General features: G+C 36.1%; 1 protein-coding gene across 3 annotated transcripts in view; it reads right to left on the reverse strand.

Moving 5' to 3' along the window:
* CHN1 (chimerin 1) overlaps positions 1–18,774 on the reverse strand; it is a 250,415-nt gene that overhangs the window by 151,182 nt on the left and 80,459 nt on the right. For all 3 annotated transcript variants that reach the window (XM_012650749.1, XM_012650747.1, XM_012650746.1), the window contains one exon: positions 17,492–17,605. Coding sequence is in view for 2 of the 3 variants with exons in the window: in XM_012650747.1 (XP_012506201.1) it covers positions 17,492–17,605 (114 nt within the window). In the remaining variant the exon portion in view is untranslated. The remainder of the gene's footprint in view (positions 1–17,491; positions 17,606–18,774) is intronic.

Consider the following 18,774-nt stretch of genomic DNA (forward strand, 5'->3'; position numbering starts at 1 on the left):
ACCTATATCGACTTAAAACCACAGGGCCAAAAAGATCATCAAAAGCCCCATAATTAGGCTATGTATCTTTTAGAGCAACACAGCAAAGAAATCAAGAATATCTGTCCACTTAAGAGATCCTTATACAAGAATGGTAAATAGAATGAAAAATGGCTTTCTGCAGTTTTTTATTTATGTAAAGAACTCTATCACAGGTAAGTATTCTGAGTCTGAAAATTTATTATCCAATGCAATTCTATAGAATAAGTCTAGAATATACCAAGCACTGCACAAGGTTGAAGGAAACCAAAATGAGTAAAACTTTGTTTCTGCCCTGGAGGACCTCGGTTCATTTTTAAAGACAAATAGACATACATATATTTACTATAAGTGGTGCCTTGTACTTAGGTATATTTAAGGAACATGTACAGATTTTTTCAGAAAATAACTTAATAACTACATGATCAAAAGCACTAGGCATAACCATCTTCAATACAGACTCGCATATAACCTTGCGTATTAGGTACCATCCTAAATATCAAAACACCTGAGTCATCAGTAGATTTCTAAGGGAATCTAAAAACCTGGCAGCAAATAGCTACTGGAACTCCGCATAAAAATTTTGAAAGCCCTAGCAGGAGGGGTCAATCTGTAGCCTGGAGAATGACCTTAATTGAGAGCATAAGTAGAGCCAAAAGCTAACACAATGTCTGAAACAAGAGCAGATGGGAAGCAGGGGGAGAAAGGAACACTCACTCAGGAAGATGACAAGAACCATAGGGCAGCTATTTAGGCCTGAGGATAACAAGAGACATTCACAGGATACCTGTTCTACCACATTCAAGGAAGAAAGGACAATAAAGGGTGGGAGAGAGGGGGAGGAGAGGGAAAACAAATCAAAGGAAACATTCAATGTATTTAATAAGAGCAATGCATCCATATATGGACCAAAATACCTTTATGAGGACTTCAGAAATCAGTTAAGAAGTTGCAGTGCTCTAGACAAGTGCAAAGACCAGAAGAGGTGCATTGAAAAGGCAGAAAGAGTCATTTCACTTTACCCACAATAACCCCTCCCCAAAGATAAGTACAGCTCAGCTCTGCCTGTGGCTTCTGGGTGGAGATAGGGGAGTGGAAGGAACAAGAGAGAAACATGCATCCAATGTTTCTGCTCTTTGGAGGGCTTTTTGAGGGGCTAGTTTGTCTCTCACCTGATTTAGAGTGCTAATGAACTGGCATTGTGAGGCTGGCTTGAGGCAGCAACAGAGGGACTGCGATGCCACAGACAGAGGCCAGCACAGCTTGGTATGAGCCCACCAAAGGTGCTCAACTCATGGCTTCTTCCTCAGAAGGGAGGGAGAAGAATGAAGTGTGCATATGGTATTCGGCTTTTCAGAGAACTGCTCAAGGGACCAGTATCTCACCTAATTCTGGGAACTGAGAAGGAGCTGGCATACTTTAGAGGGCAAGAGGCTTCTGGGAACAAGGGAGAGAGGGGCAACTTGCTGTTGTGGACCACAGAACATGCAATACTACAGACCCCAGAGGGAGCAAAAAATTATGAGCTCCTGAAAAAGAAACCAGCAAACCTCTTTAATTGGGATGTAGAAGCCCACAGAAATAACATGCCTCCTGAAAGGTTTTAGAGTCCCCCAGAATCTCTAGACAGGCTGATTGGTAAAAGTCTTTCCCTGTACAAAAACAGTCCATAAAGACTAGGAGAGGTGGCTGTTTTTTAAAATGCATAAAACTTAGTTAAAAACAATAACAACAAACTTACAAAGCAGACAAAGAAACAGGGAAACAGCACAATCAATGGAATAAAATAAATCTTCCAAAACCAACCCCAAAGAAATGAATATCTATAAATCACCTGACAAAGAATTCAAAATAAATGTCTGAAATAAGCCCAATGATCTCTAAGACAACACAGATAAACAACTAAACAAAATCAGGAAAAAATGCATAATAATGATACTATCTACAAAGAGAAAGTGTAAAAAAGAAATTTTATAGCTGAAGAACACAACTGGAGGAAAAAAGTCATTAGAGGGATTTAACAGCAGATTTTATAAGGCAGAAGAGAGAATCAGCAAACTTGGATACAGGTCATGTGAAATTATCAAATCAAAGGAGCAAAGAAAAAAATGAACAAAGAATTAGTGAAGAAATCCTAAGGAACTTATGGGATAATATCAAGTGCACCAATACACATATGGGAGTTCCAGAAAGAGAAAGAGCAGTAGAGAGGTTATTTGAAGAAATAATGGCTGAATACTTCTCCAAGTATCAGAAAAGGAAATGGAAATCCAAATTCAAGAAGCTCAAAGGACTCTAACCAGGATAAACCCAAAGAGATGCAAACAAAGATGCATTATAATCAAACTCTTACAAGTGAAAGACAAGGAGAGAATCTTGAAGGCAGTAAGAGAAAAGGAACTTCCCCACAAGGGAACTGTGTTTGTGGAAATAAGAATTCAGTGAGAAAATGTTGGGTAGTATGTATTTACATAGACAGTGGAGAAATTTCGTACATTTAAGCCAATAGGATGTTTTTGAATGAAAAGTGCTATAGGAAGTTTGGTAGTGGAAAAATCTTGGTAACTGAAAAGGTAGGGCATTCAGGAGAAGACAGATAAGATACATAAAAATTAGAAAAAGTCACGGTATAGATAAGTTTTAAAATCACTGATAAAAATAATAGTAATTATATTCTACCAACAAAAGCAAAGTGAAAATAAAAACACTAACATTTGTTAAATACCTTCTTGTCCCTGACTCAATATGAATGCCAACTCTAGAATGTGTAAAGGTCAAAGATTTGCCAGATACAGTAGCAGCAACGCAGACAGCGGTCTACATCAGGGGTTGGCAAATGACTGCTCGAGAACCAAACCCAGAGCACTATCTAATTTTGCATGGCCAACAAGCTAAACATGGATTTTATTTGATTTGATTTTTCATACTATAGAGTCAGGAATATATTTTGTTAATATGGATTAAAATTTTTAAATGGCTACATTTAAAATGGCTATGTAAGAACCTCTATAATATAATATTCTCAATGTGCCTGCAATGTCTAAAATATTTACTATTGGATCCTTTACAGAAAAGGTTTGCCAACACCTGATCTATGTGACTAACCATGTCTTTTTGACTAGGATTAAAGACAGGAAAATTAATATAACCTCGATCTTGAGCAGTTTGTCACATTCTACAGTACAGTCAATAGCAGTAAGTGTTAAGGATAATCCCCAACAATTCGGAAAGAGAGGACTGCCCAGACTGACTCTGAACCATTGGTTAGCCATTAGCAAATACATCTACTTAGAATTATGCCCTGTGGCATTCTGTGAGGTGCTCATAATTGGTCCAAAAAGCTAGAGAAATGCTTATTATAAAAAGTTGAACAAACTATCAGTTTTTGTGTGTATATGTGTGTTGATTTTGTTTTACTTCAAGACTTCTCAGAACCTTTAAAAATATCCCCAGGACAGGGATATGGTATGCAACAATTCCCAAATTTATTTTGCCTTACTCCTGTGGCACCTATTAAATATACTGAAGAAAGTATTCCACAGAATAGTTTGGGAAATATATTTACCTCATATAATATTAAAATAAATTAGTAATGTATTAAAAAGTTAAATGTATAAAATATATCACAAAATCTAAAAGAAAATCAATGTAACTATCATATCTCTTGTAGAGGTAGTACTTTCTTGGCTAAAGAAATATGGAATGAATTACTTAGAAAAAGATTCACTGAAAGTGTAACCATGTAAAATTAAAATATTTTTATGTCAAGGACCAACAAAAATAGAGAAAACATGCACAGTAAATATAATAAATGGTTGCATACATAATATATACAAACAGTATCCATTGACACAAATGTAACAAGTAACCTTCTTGTGTGCATCCACTGTTGATCCCCTTTGGCTGTTTTTCCTACTGAAATCAAAGAAATTCAAACTTAGGTCATGTCACAACCCAGCTCTTAGCATACAGAGCAAAATTCTTAACATGGCCTACAGGAAGCAGATGGTGCCGCCTCACCCTTTCCCTCTCCAGCTCACTGTAACCCCCACCACCCCGACTCCCAGGTGGGAGACACACTACAGCCCTTGCACAGACAAGCTGCTCCGCCTGCCAGACTCGCATCTCTCCTTGTCCTCTCACTCACCCTCCTCCCGTAGGCCACTCTCACACAGCCTCCAGTGCTCAAATCAGACTTTCCTTTCTCAGAAAAGCCTTGCCTGACTGCAATCTAAAGATGTAGAGTGAAACTGTGGATTGAGATCAGATCCCCCGTTATGCAGTCATAGCTCCCCTTGTTTTCTTTCTGTAGCACTCACCTGTTTTTGGCTTTATATTTGTGGGACAATTTCATTAAAGTCTAATCCTCTCTCTACCTGGTAAACTATTAAGTTCCATGAGGCCAGGGATCTTGACTGTCTTGTTGATCCTTGTATCTCTAGCACCCAGAACTACAATTTTCTAAAAACAAAGGAGTAACAACAAAAATATATTTTTAAAATGCCAAAAATACTATTTGTCTATTATCTATAATCTCTGAGATTATAGGTAATACTTTCCTTTTCCTACTTTTCTGCATTTTATTCAGTAGTGCACATATTAATTAAAACCAAACATTTATGGATAAACCTAAATTTAAATAAGTAAATACAATTAAGTAAAAATCAGAGTTTGAAAAAAAGGGAGGTGAAACTTGACCTTATAAAGAATTAATTTAGGCTGGGCTTGGTGGCTCACACCTGTAATCCTAGCACTCTGGGAGGCCGAGGTGGGCGGATTGTTTGAGCTCAGGAGTTCGAGATCAGCCTGAGCAAGAGCGAGACCCTGTCTCTACTAAAAATAGAAAGAAATTATCTGGAATACTAAAAATATATAGAAAAAATTAGCCGGGCATGGTGGCACATGCCTGTAGTCCCAGCTACTTGGGAGGCTGAGGCAGGAGGATCGCTTGAGCCCAGGAGTTTGAGATTGCTGTGAGCTAGGCTAACGCCACGGCACTCTAGCCAGGGCAACAGAGTGAGACTCTGTCTCGATTAAAAAAAAAAAAAAAAAAAAGGAATTAATTCAAACAGCAAACTTCCCATATACTTATTGACATAGAAAATATTAATGATACACAGCTAATTGAAAAAAAGCAGGCCACACAATAGTGTACCTGGAAAGAAGTTATTTCTCTATAACTCAAGAAAATGCTAGAATTTCAAACACAATTTTTTTTTTGAGACAGAGTCTCACTCTGTTGCCCTGGGCAGAGTGTGGTGGAGTCATCCTAGCTCACTGCAGCCTCAAACTCCTGGGCTCAAGTGATCCCCCCGCCTTTAGCCTCCCAAGTAGCTGGGACTACAGGAGCACACCACTACACCTGGCTAATCTGTCTATTTTTAGTAGAGACGGGTCTCGCTCATGCTCAGGCTCATCTTGAACTCCTGAGCTTGAACTCCTTCTGCCTAGGCCTCCTAGAATGCTAGGATTACAGGTATGAGCCACTGCGCCTGGCCGTCATACAAAATTTAGCAGTGATTATCTCTGGGTAGTAGGATCGGGGGTGATTTCTTGCTTTTCTTTGTGCTTTTCTACATTTTAAATGTTTTCTGTATTGTATATATGTTATGGAAAAAAAATACTAATCTCTTTAACATCTACTAATCTCTTGTGCATTTACAATATAGTTCAGTTTGCAGCACATTTTCAAGAACACATCTATTTTTTTAAAGAAGGGATGTCTTAAGTTAAATTACCCACTCCCCATTGTGTCATATCAATTACTTTCTAGAGCTTTATTAAAGCACAGCTGATCAAGGGTACCTCATATAATCTGGAATTATTATACCAATGTTTTCTTTTTTAAAAGTTTACAGCACTGACAACATGTATTACATTTTTAAGTAAATTGTGCTATCTCTTTTATCAGTATTAATTTTTTGATATTTCAGGACTACTAAATTCTACTGTCATGTATGTTATTACCTATTCTTATAGGTAGAAAATTTCCCATAAAGTGATTGATAATCTTAACTAAGAGAAGCAGAAAAACATTTCTGAAAAATTATTCTGTAGAACATTATTTTCCACTTATTCCAAATAGCACAACAAGAAGGTTTGCAGGAAATGAAATGAAACCATGGCAACCAACTAAACCTATCATGAGCTATCAGATCAAAAGAACACACAGTACATTACACGTCAACGCCTACTAGCAGCATAATCTTTCCCTGGTTCCTTTTGATCCTTCTTAAATATGAAAAAAAAGCTTTCAACCAATTTTCGTATTTTAAAAGTACGAAGGCCCCTTCACCAATATCTACTGTGATTCTCTGGCTTTACTCAGGAACTCTTTGACCAAGTTCACTTTAAAAGTCAACCTAATATTCTGAGATTCAATTAAGAATTAATTGTTGGTTCTTTTCAATCATTAGTAAAATTACATTTTTTACTTCAATGCATTTTATCATTTTCTAATATAGTAGCAATAGTTTCTTCATACTAAATCTTTGGAACTGTAAGGATTAAATAACATTCTCACAGGAATCCTTTGCTTAATGGAATCTTATCAGCATTCTAAACACAAAGGCATAATAAACTAAATCCCAATTCCATTTACAGAATACAGAGGAGTCCTATTTTACCATCTGGTTGTCCATTCTATCACCAATCATCAATTCCCATCATAAGCACTGAAGCCAAACTCACAGAATCTGGCTCAACATGTTCTTAAACTGCCAATCATCACCTAAAACTCAATAAACAAAGTAATATGGCTATTGTCAGTCATTAGCTGTTTATCATACAACCATGTACTCAGGCAGACAATAGGGCAAATCTCTGCATAGACTAGAGATTATCTTTGCTGTTATGATTAGCTATCCCTTAGCAATTATCATTTAAAATAAAATATACATACATGTCATAAAAATAGGTGTATATTTTATGCATCACCGCTTTCTGAAAGGATAAACAAATAATTGTGAATGGTGTTATCTCTAGGGAGTGGAACCAGAAGTATATGGCAGGAAAAGTACTACAATTTATCATCGCAAGCACTTTTCTCTTATTTGAAAAATTTTTTACCATATCTGTGTTGCTTTCATAATCATAATAAAGATGTAATAAGTTACATGGATGCAAATATGCTCTTATTTTTATAGAGAATTATTGCAGTTTTTCTTTAATAAGTTATCCAAACTTACTATAAAATAATTTTTGTAAGTACAAATTATCAATTATAATGGAATTTTGGTTTAAATTATTAAACTTCGACTACATTTAATTTGGGTTTTCTCTTTCAGGGGTGGGGAGTAGAAATTTAACACTTTAGAATTAGTTGGAATAAATCTCATCCTTAAAGGCCTTAAACCTAGGTTTATATGCTTCATAAAAATGGTAATGTGTTGATAACTTTAAAATCTTAATTACTAAAAAGGCACTGACTTAAAAGCTAAGAGTTTACTCTTACGTCACACCCCTTGTCTACTTATTTTATTATTGCTTTTTGACGTTGTTTTTAACAAGTTATATTTTTCAGTCTCTCTGCTTTTTGTCTTGAGCAAGTTAAGCCTTGGTTTTCTCATCTGTAAAATGTATAAAGTAACAGAATCTACCACATTGGTTTATTTTGTATATAAAACTGAGTTTTCCAATCTGTTGTCGACAACAGAGGTTACAGGTTAGGAGATATCAAACCTGTTTAACCCATTTGGAGGCCAAGAAGGGGCTGACACACTGAAGTCCTTGGGCCAGTCACATTGGACCATGATCAGCTTTGTGCGTTTACTTCAATGTACCACACATTATTTACTATGGGTGCCACAATACGAAAAAGATTGGGAAATCTGAAAAATAATTCATATGTTTACCCTAATGCCTGGAAGAGTAGATGGTAAACATTAGCTATTATTATATTAATATTTATAAAATTATTAAGTCCATTAATAAAATATTTGGATGTGCCAAATCATTCACAGAAAAGGAATCACATTATCAACACCTTCTGGGGCTCTATCTGGTTACTAAAAAACAGATCTTAAATTAAGAGTATCTGGTATACCTCCTTATGGTACCTTAGAGTAGACACACAAGTCAGATTCCAGCTCCCATTTGCGAAGCAGATGACCTGAGAGTCACAGAGGAATACTCTAAGGCAAAGTTCCTGTTGCTTAGCCCCAAAATGTACTTGAAATTCAACTTCCTCCTAAATGAAATGCTCAATGGAATCTGCCTTATGCCATGCCTTAAAAATTAAAAAAAAAAAAAATCTTGAAATCAACTTTTTTGTCTTTCTCTACCATTGCTACGTATGCATACTTTTGAGAGAACTGAAATCTGAATAGACAGAATACTAGTGAATAAAAACCACTGCTGAGGATAAAAACTTGAAAAGTGAAGTACCATTCAAGAGTAAGGTACAAATCAAGACATAATGAGATACCACTTCACACCCACTAGGAAATTTATATTCAAAAAGAAATAACAAGTGTTGACAAAGATATGGAGAACCTGGAACCTGCATATACTGTTGATGGGACCATAATGATATAACCAATTTGGAAAACAATTTGGCAGTTCCTCAAAAGGTTACTTTTGTCTAGGCAAGGTGGCTCATACCTCCCAAAGTGCTGGTGGCTCCCAGTGCTTTAGGAGGCCAAGTCAGGAGGGCTGCTTGAGGCTAGGAGATTGAGACCAGCCTGGGCAACAGTGAGACCTTGTCTCTACACAATAGTAAAAAAATTAGCCAGGTGTGGTGGCATGTGCCTGTAGTCCTAACTACCTTGGAGGCTGAGTCAGGAGGATCACTTGAGCCTAGGAGTTTGAGGTTGCAATGAGCTATGATGATGCCACTTCACTCCAGCCTGGGCTATAGAGTGAGACCCTATCTGCCTGTCTGTCTCTCTCACACACACACAGGTTACTTCTGAGTTATAATAGGACCCAGCAATTTCACTCCTAAGTATATGCCCAAGAGAAATAAAAACTACGTCTACACAAAAACTTGTATACGGTATTATTCACAATAACATTACTTATAGCAGCATTATTTATAATAGCCCAAAAGTGGAAACAACCCAAATGTCCACCAATTGGTAAACAAAATACGCTATATCTGTACACTGGCATATTTTTCTAATACTACTCATTAATAGAAAGGAAAAGTACTGATATATGTTACAGCACACATTCTCAAAGTGTGCTCCACTGACAGATTCCATGAAAAGAGGGTCTCATGATCTAACGAGTTTAGGAGATGTAGTATAGTCCTCTTAACAATACTCACAGACTCTTGAGAAGTACTGCAGGATTAACCTTGAAAACATTATGCTAAGGGAAAGAGATCACATATTCCTTTTATATGAAATGTCCAAGATGTATAAATCTACAGAGACAAAAGTAGATAAGCCCTGGTTGCCTAGGGCTAGGAGAGCTGAGAAGAAATGGAAAGTAAGTGCAAATGGGTACAGAGTTTCTTTTCAGGGTGATGAAATGTTCTAAAATTGCTATATTGCATAACTTTGTGGATGTACTAAAAACCATGGAATTGTACACTTGAAGTGGATGAATTGGTATGTTACTTATAACTCAAAAAACTATTTAAAAAAACCGAGTAAGATATGAGAACATGCAAAAGCCATGCTAGCAAAAAGAGCTAGAAAAAAAGGTACAATTTTGTAATACATAGAAACAGTGCTTGGTTGTCGTAGATAGATGTTTCATAACGCTGTCTGGACAGAAGGTAAGTTTTTTTTGGTCCAGGAAAAAAATCTCAGAAAACAGGAAGAAAAAGAATCAGTGAGGCAATCAGCCCTTAAATTTTTTTTCCCTGTCAATTTAACACTTTAGCGGGTAGTCTTTTAGGTTCATTGATCAAAAAAAGGGTATATTAAAAAAAAAGAAAAAAATTAGAGGGAAGGTGTATATTTATCTGAATTTGCCAAACAGAAGAAACCTATTTTCTTTCTTCTTTCCCTCCCTATACTCCCAGCATTTAATCTTAATTTTGTTAATCAAAAATGAGAAGTAACTCAAAGGCTCTCAGTACTCAGCCTATACCTTTTAAGTTTTCTCTCCCTGTAGACAGACCACATGGGAAGCCATTAATCAGAAGGTTGCTTGGTGAGCATGGGTCCAGAGCAAGAGGTACTGAGTGAAGCAAATGTTCGATGGAACATTCTCAAAATGTGCTCCACTGATAGATTTCATGAAAAGAGGGTCTCATGGTCAAATGAGTTTAGGAAATGCAGGATAGTCCTGTTAATAATACTCACAGGCTCTGAGAAGTACTACAGGAAAAAAATCTGGTTGATTATGTTTAATGGCAGAGAGACCCACATGGCACCTTGTTGGTCTCCCTCCTAGAGATAGCATTTCCAGGGTCGGACAAAACTCCACTCCCTCACAGACCTGGATGAACACAGGCCTCTATGACTTCTTTTTCTATTGCCCGTGGGCTGACCAATACTGCTTCTGAGGAATTATTTAAATAAGTTGATACATTCCGTTTATAATCAACTCTTCAAAAATTTAGGAGGTATTGTTTTTCATTTTGACCCAAGGGTTGCAGGTAATGTCTTCATTTCTTCTCAAAATAAAAATAACTCTATTGAGTTTTTTCTCTGATTATAAAATGATATACTTGCATCATAAAAACAAGTCAGGCAACTTAAAAGATACAAAGAAGTAAATATCACCTTTTACTTCAGCACTTAGAGATAAACACTAAACATTTCGGTGATCATTCTTTTAGACACCTCTCTACTTACAAATACACCGATAGATACAAAATTTTACAAAAGTAGCATGACACTACACATACTGTTCTGTATAATGACTTTATTTTTCAGACTAATATAGGCTATACATGTTTCAGAATTTATCAAATAAGAAACATGACATTTTAAAAGAAAATATAATTTGTCCAAACATGTTTTTTCAGTGTTTAAATTTTCATTTCTTCCTGATTATTTAAATTTTTCCAAATAATTCTTATCTTGATGTTCAGCATAAAATCAACAGGAAAAAGCCAAGAATTTTGTAGGTATAAAACATCCTCTGGAATAAGTACAAATCTGTCCTAGAATATCCTAGGATTTGGGGATTATTAAGACTCTTGCACAAGTCACTTTGTTGTTCTCCCAATTTAGAGAAGCTAAAATGAGTCAGATTAACAGAAATGTCTCTGGAGCTACCAAACTTGGAGTTAATATTTCTCTTCTCTGGTGTATACTGAGGTTTAGAAAAAAATAAATAAATAAATGAGGTGGGAAAAAAGGAAAAAAAAAACCATTTCTCTTCAAAGTAAATCTTTAAAATCTGTAAGATATCTAGCAACCTTTTTGAAGATCAGTTCTCTACAGCCAAAGAAAAACTGCTTACTAAATTAATTAGCTAAATAATTCTGGTAAAATTTAGTTCCCACCACCCTTTCCACTCATCATTCTTATTGCTCCAACAGTGATCTTTCTAAATTGCAAATGTACCCACACTGCCTTCTATTAAAAGCCTTCAGTGACTCCCATTTCCTACAGATAAAGTCTACAGTCTTAAACATACAATACTAGGCTCTCCTGGCACACTTACTGCTAACATTTCCTGTACCCCTCCATCCCCAGTAGTCTGCCATACATCAAATGCTCCATGCTATTCTATATATTCCTGCCTTGGCCATTTCTTCTTCCTAAAATGCTCATTTTCCCTCACAAACTATCCCTTCTACCTGGTAAACTTTTAGAGTACCTTTACGAGCTAGCTTAAATGTCGTCTTTCTTGACCCACTTGAATAGTACTTGGCAGGATACAAAAGCTCAACTAATGCTGCTGTTTTTGAGGATCCAGTTATCTGAAGAATTAAATTATCCAATTTAACCATGAAGACTAAACCCCTTATTTCCATGAAAGGCTTTGACATGTATTAGTGACATACCAGGGATAAATATTTCAAGGTATATATTTATCAAAAGTGCTATGGATTTTTTACTATGCTAAAATTATTAACATAATTAGGTTTTCCAAATAACCTTTAAAAAATATATTGAATTATCTTAAAGTCAGTTTGGAAAATAATACTCCAAATCAAGTTTTTAAAACACTACAGGCAAAAGAACACCATCAAAACAACTTACAAAACTTTGGTGTCTGGCCTCTCATAAAATTTTCTCTGGAACTCACATCTGATTTTCTTACTGTAGTATTTACTGAAGCTAAAATTGGATATACTACTTTAATAAGAGTTTGACCAAAATGAAAACATTTGAAAAATTACACCATGGGTTGATTCTTACTGCCTAAGAAAGAAACTATGTTAATGAGTACAGCTTATAACACTGTACTGGCTATGGTTAACTTTCTAACTGGCATGTTTTCCTTCCTTCCCTTCAACCTTCTTCTTTCATTTAAAACAAGAAAAGAAAGCCAGATTTTGTTTGGTCATTCAGTATTCCTCCCAAAGCCTCATCTTCCAGAAGAAGCTGGCCCATTCCCCAGCTCTAGGAGCAGATGCTAGTTAGACAAGTTATCAGTACATGTACTTCCCTGTAGATGTGACTGGCCCAGAGGTGGGAAAGGGAGACTCATACTAGCCTCACCAACCTGAGAGCTTCCCTTATACTCTCCTGCTGATCATAAACAAGAAAGCCTAAAGCTCTGATTGCCCAGGAAGCTTCCTTTTGATGACAAAGAAAACCGGCCTTACACTAAAGTTGATGCTGTGAGTGGCCATGAACGGAAACAGAAAGATCTCAAATGCTTCATAACATCACTGGGATATTGATCATCCACACTATTATTACGTTTCTGAATTTCTCCTTATGTGAGATATTTCCTTACATAATTTATGCTTAAGCCAGTAGAGTTTGCTTGTTTTGAGTATTAGATAACACTTGCAGCTGACAGACAATATGATTCTTAAAAGTGGGATGCCACTAATAACAGACTAATAAGTTCTCTGTTGAGACTACTGGGATTATTATTCCGATTTTATAATTATTATAGAAAACTAAAGCTTGAAAAGGTTAAATATATAAAATATGGTTAGGCAACTAGAACTCAGGTTTGTCTGACTCTAAAATCTATACTGCAACTTCATTTCCAAAGTTCTAACAGTGAGAGTAGATAATTGCAATTACTTTGTGATAGATTTTTAAAAAAATATTTAGGAGCTTAAACCATTGTGAAAAGGCTATTATAAAATTGATATTTTATATCAAAGGGAATCAATATTGACAGTGAGCCCAATAATACATCAAAATAATGCATATTTTCAGTCTCATGCCATATTAAATGTGCAACATTGATATAAAGACATGTTTTTTATATTTCCAAGAAAACTCTTGGACAGAGTCCAAGCAAGTGTGTCCTACATTAAATGGATGACTTAGGAGAAATAATACTAAGATTCTAATGTTTAGCTATAATTCACCTATTTGCATATTTTAGTTAAGGCAGGAAAAGTAAACAGCCAATAGGATGAAAATGTCACTTATGTATTTATTGAATTAGTAGTAAAGGCCTTTTTGCCTTCATAGAAATCTCATTTTTTAAAAAAAAAACATGAAATGTTCAGATAAAAACAGTAAAAAAAAAAAAAAACAACTAGTTATCAATGAGTTGTAACTGCACTTATACCCAGGAATCATTTAAATTTTTATCAGGTATAGTGGTGATAATGAGAAAATAGATGCCTAATATTTAAAAGATTATTTCATATGATCACTCGTATTAGCCTTCACTAGTTTTTTAACTTCCCTAATTCACTATTTCCAAGAAGCAAATGAAAATTACCTGACATTAGGAACTCAATGAATGGGTTTAACAGTAGATCAGAAGTGGCAGAACTCAGGACTAGTAAACTGGAAGTCAGGCCAATAGAAAATGTCCAAACTGAGCCTACTAATTTTTTGTTTTAGTGAGAAAAATTATATGAAGACTTATGAAAGCTATCTTTTAAAGAATTAGTTCTAAAACTATGAAAACCATAAAGAAAATATGTTTTCAACTAAATTTCTTATTTTAGGTTATGTATAATCGATATCTGCCATGATATCTCATTAAACTATCACTAATCCAAATGTTGTCAAAATGAACATACAGAAAACCTCAAGGTTACTTTGAAACATTTCATGAGTCATAATCTAGTGCCCAGGCTAGCATCTTTTTAACTATACACTCTAAACATGCAAATGCCTATCTACTTGCTCCCTTTGTATATATAACACGCTTTCTATGAGTAACAATCATTTTTCCTGAGTGAAGAAGAATGAAAATGAGCAAAGACAGAAAAGCCACATAAGGCCTGGCCTAAAATTCAGGCTGAGATGGGGTGTGGGAGAAGATGCAACTGCAGAGGGGAAAAAAGATCTCATCCATAGAATGCCTGCCCTGCCATGCAGTGAGAACCACTTACTGCAGAAAACTGGTATTCTGACAGCATACATGGAATAATACTCCCCTAGAGAGCACCTCACGTCACACACAAAGGTCCTCAGTGGAGAGTCAGGCCCTGCAAGTGCAGGGGAGATGCCACTGACAGTGGGAAGTATGTTCTCTGAAACTCTTTTCAACCCAATAACCTTGCTGATCATCCTATCAGATTCTAAGATGGATCATTTATGATACTGTGGGAGGTATATTAGAAGGGGCAAGGCTAGACATGTGGAGACTTCTTAGGCAGTTATTAAACTAGTACAGGAAGTGGTTTAGAGTTGAAAAGGAGGGGAAATTTTGAGAAATACTTAAGAAATAAGATTGTTGATTTTTGGCTGTGTGAGATAAGCAAAAAAAGAAAGTCCTCTTAACCATTACGTAGTACAGGCACAGTACCTAGGGCTTTCCAGGGTCGAAGAAAAGGTATGAAATATAAAAAGAAAAGCATGGCTCCAAAACACAAAAGAAAAACTACAAAATTAAAGTTAAGTACAAAAGCAATTTATATTTTTAAAAAATTTTACACATTTTTAACAGCAAAAAGTATATATTTGCTACGTGGTATAATGTAAGATGGGGGCCTCTAAATGAATGGTGCCAGGGCCTGCATCTTAAAATAGACCTAAGAAAAAAAAGAAAAATGATTTCTTGGTTTCTATCTTGTGGAACTGACTGAATTAACAGTGTGACTAGATAATAAAAGAAATATAGATATTATAATATATTTGGGATGAAAAGTGATGAGTTCAGTTTTGAATATACTGAGATTGAAGAGCCTATTGAGAAACTGCGTTCAAGGACTTACTCCTAATTTCAGAGCCTTTGGTTAATGGTAAACGGTAAACGCATAATGAATATCAATAGCTATAAACTAGACAAACTGGCTACCCCCGATGGATCATATATTCCATTGAAAATAAAACGAATTGATGTGAAATGGATTATCAGTTGAAACAGGAGTATCAGACAAGAGTAATACATATATCAATACAACTTCTATTTCATATTCTGCCTAACACTTCCCTGTCAAACATCTAGTTTAAAACAAGAAAAACATCGATCATATTTCAGCATGTGAATTACTCGCAATTCATATTTACAAATTCCTCTCCCTACCCTCACTACAGCCGCTTTTACTCACTACCATTTCTTTTCCAAGTAATGATTTTGTGGTGATTTTTAATAACAAAGAAAGGCCTTATGTTACCCGAGACCTATGAATTTAAAACACTCCCATCGAGATTTATGGGGTCAGAGTGGAAGGGAAGTGATTATAAACCTAAAGCCACGAGTAGAATGAGAGAGGGCAAGAAGGTGGGAATGAGGAAGAGCTTGGAAGGTTTGGGCACTAGTTTTCCCCAAACTAAATCTGTGGCCCTCGAGTATTTGCTGGTGTCAGCCAGTGAAAACCACGTGACAGACATGTTATGAGGGGTATATGGTGTAATGGATAGCATTAATACTTGAACTTTGCAATCAGGCAACCTGAGTTCAAACTAAAGTTTTATAACTTCTATGTGATCTCGGAGAAAGGTAGGGGAAACAGCAACAAAGAAGAAAGAAAGAGAGTGTTGTGCAGATTCCTGTTTCTTATTTTACCCCACCTCTTCCTCCTTCATTCTGGTCCTCTATCCTTTACATCAAGGCTTATTTACCCCAGACGACCGACCATATCACCAAACATTTGGAAATGCAGTGGTATAGAACTACAGAATTATAAAATGTTATGAGTACAAAGATGCAGAAACCAACTGCAAGAAATTCTGTGATTTGCCCAAATTAGTCTTCTAATTCAATCAATGGCAAATCGAATAGGTATGTGAATTGCCAGACCACATTCTCCCCTCCTCGCTTACTACAATTTAAACCTGGAAAACATTATAATTAACTTAAATAATTGAAGGGGGATTTATACTTTATAATTTGCCATAAAAACCAAATTTCCATGAACATGAACTCCTGTGACAAGCTATTCTCCAGGTATGCAAATGATTCAGAATTCAGTATAAAATAAATTATATCATGCTTTTTATCAGAGAGATTAATATTAAATCTGTGGAAAGGAATAAAACCCGTCCCTGCTCACTCACACAGGCACAAGTGATTGGAGATGGAGTTAGACATGTTAGTCCTAAATATTAATGTCATCTTTCTATTCTCTACTTGTGGCTACCAAAAGAAATGTCATTTCTTTGACCTCTTTCTTTGAGAGTTGCTACTTTTAAGTCTTTTCCAAAGAACAGATGAATGTACGTATAAATGAATAAATGAAGAGATGCACAAAGATGATGGATAACTACTGTGAGCCTTTGGAGAGGCAGCAGTGTAGAGAGATTAAGAGCCCAGACTCTGAGCCAGACAGTGTGGATTCAAACACCAGCTGCACAACTTCTTAAATGTGTGATCTCTGCCAAGTTACTCAGCCTGCAGGTCCTCTGTTTCCTCATCTGTAAACTGGGGATGGTAACAGTACACAGAGATGTTGCGAGGCTTAAATGAGGTTAGAGGCCTGGCATGAGGTAAACCCAATAGATAAGCTGCTATTGTATTACTGTTCTTATTATTGGGCTATTATTACAAGGTTAACAGAAATATTTGTTTCTGGGCACTGTACTATAAGCTAGGAACAGACAGAATAGGCAAAGTTCAGTTAATAGGGAAGAGCCAAAAGCTCCTAAGAAAGGCTGCTTCAACCAAAAGCCAACCTAAGAGAAATGACACTGGCTTTAGCTTTATCAGTTACAAAGATCTTTCTCTAAGTCCCTTTCCTATTTAAGAGATCTGATGAAAGGCGACGCAGCAAGACAGACAGGGAGAGAAGGGGTAAGATGGAATGGAAGGAAGTAGCTACTAAAAAATGCTTTAAAAGTTTTTCAATTCTTAATTACTGAGTGTTACCATTCATGAGGAATTTTTAAAGGGTCTCAAAGCTATTAAAATGGTAATTAGGTCCCAAGAAAACAAGAACCAATTCAATTACATGCTGGATGCTTTTAAAATTTAAAGCCCTCTATTAAGAGGGTTTTAAATGAAGCACAGTTATAACTGCAGGCCCATGACCAACCTTAAAGCCAAAGTGTAGGTCCCAGGCTGGCGCTGGCTCTCCCGGATGAGGTAGCTCCCCTCAGCCACACTCAAGAGCTGGTCGGCGGCTTCTCTGGAGATCATGCCGTGAAACCTAAGAAACAACGTCAATTCAGAAACTGTGCTTTCTACATTTTTCAATAAAACAAAAGCCCCCACCTTCTCCTGTTGTATTCTAGACAAAGTACTGCCATACAATGCAGTTGGAAGCACTGGGGTTTAACTGTGCTTGTGTTTCCCTGGGCCTGGCCCGTGGCCAGCTTCTCTGTGGTGATAAGAACAGCACCTAAGTAGTGATCCAATCCAATTAACAACCATGGAATCAAAATTCACATCCATCAAAGGGAAGATCAACCACCTCTCTCTAGAGGACAATTTCTTTCTTATGTAGCCATTTAACCATATGGACTTGCTAAAAAAAATATACAGAAATGTGTCCCATTTCCTTTCTCTCCATTAGTAACACTGTTCCAAAATTCTGGCTCAGAGTCTACACTGGCAATTTTCCAGGACCCTGGGTTGTCTTTAATTGGCATGATTGCACAATAATGTGCATAATCTGCATTACTGCATATTCAAGCCCAAAGCAAACAACTATAATACTTGCTTTCACTCTCTGCTAAGATCTTATCTTTGATTAACATGGAAAAAAAGAGGAAGAATAAATACAAATAACACACTCTTTACACAAACACAGTACATCTATAACAATATGACAAACATTGATAAGGAAAAAAATGTCAGTGGTGACACATATTAAAAAAAATAAAACTATCTTACATTTATATGTTGATTTACAATTTACAAAGAACTTACAAATATATTGACTTTTCAGTAACTCAAAGATAATGAAGGAATTCAGGACATGTCACCCCAAAATATGCTTCTTTGGCATATTGATTATTTTGAGCAGAAGGAGCTTGAAAAATACCAAATGCGGGGAGAGGCTTTCTTTGAACTCCCCTTATCTACCTAAAGACAGATCTTCCAAAAGGAATTCCACTGTCATCAATCCCCTACCCATGACTTTCATCGACCAGTGAAGACTGACTCCTATCACAGGAGAGGAAACTGAAATTCTACATCACGCCCAGATAAACGTTGTGACAAACTAGCATAACTCCCATCTATTCTTCTATGGGCCCAATCAATCATCTTTCCTAAAAATCATTTACTTTCCCCTTCCCTATTAAGATGGGTTACACCAGTTCTCAAATCTCACTTTTTTGGAGGCATTCACTTTATTTTTTCTGTGAAAAATAA

Source organism: Propithecus coquereli, unplaced genomic scaffold (genome assembly GCF_000956105.1).
Source record: "Propithecus coquereli isolate 6110/MARCELLA unplaced genomic scaffold, Pcoq_1.0 Scaffold34, whole genome shotgun sequence".
In the NCBI taxonomy this organism is placed as follows: Eukaryota; Metazoa; Chordata; class Mammalia; order Primates; family Indriidae; genus Propithecus; species Propithecus coquereli.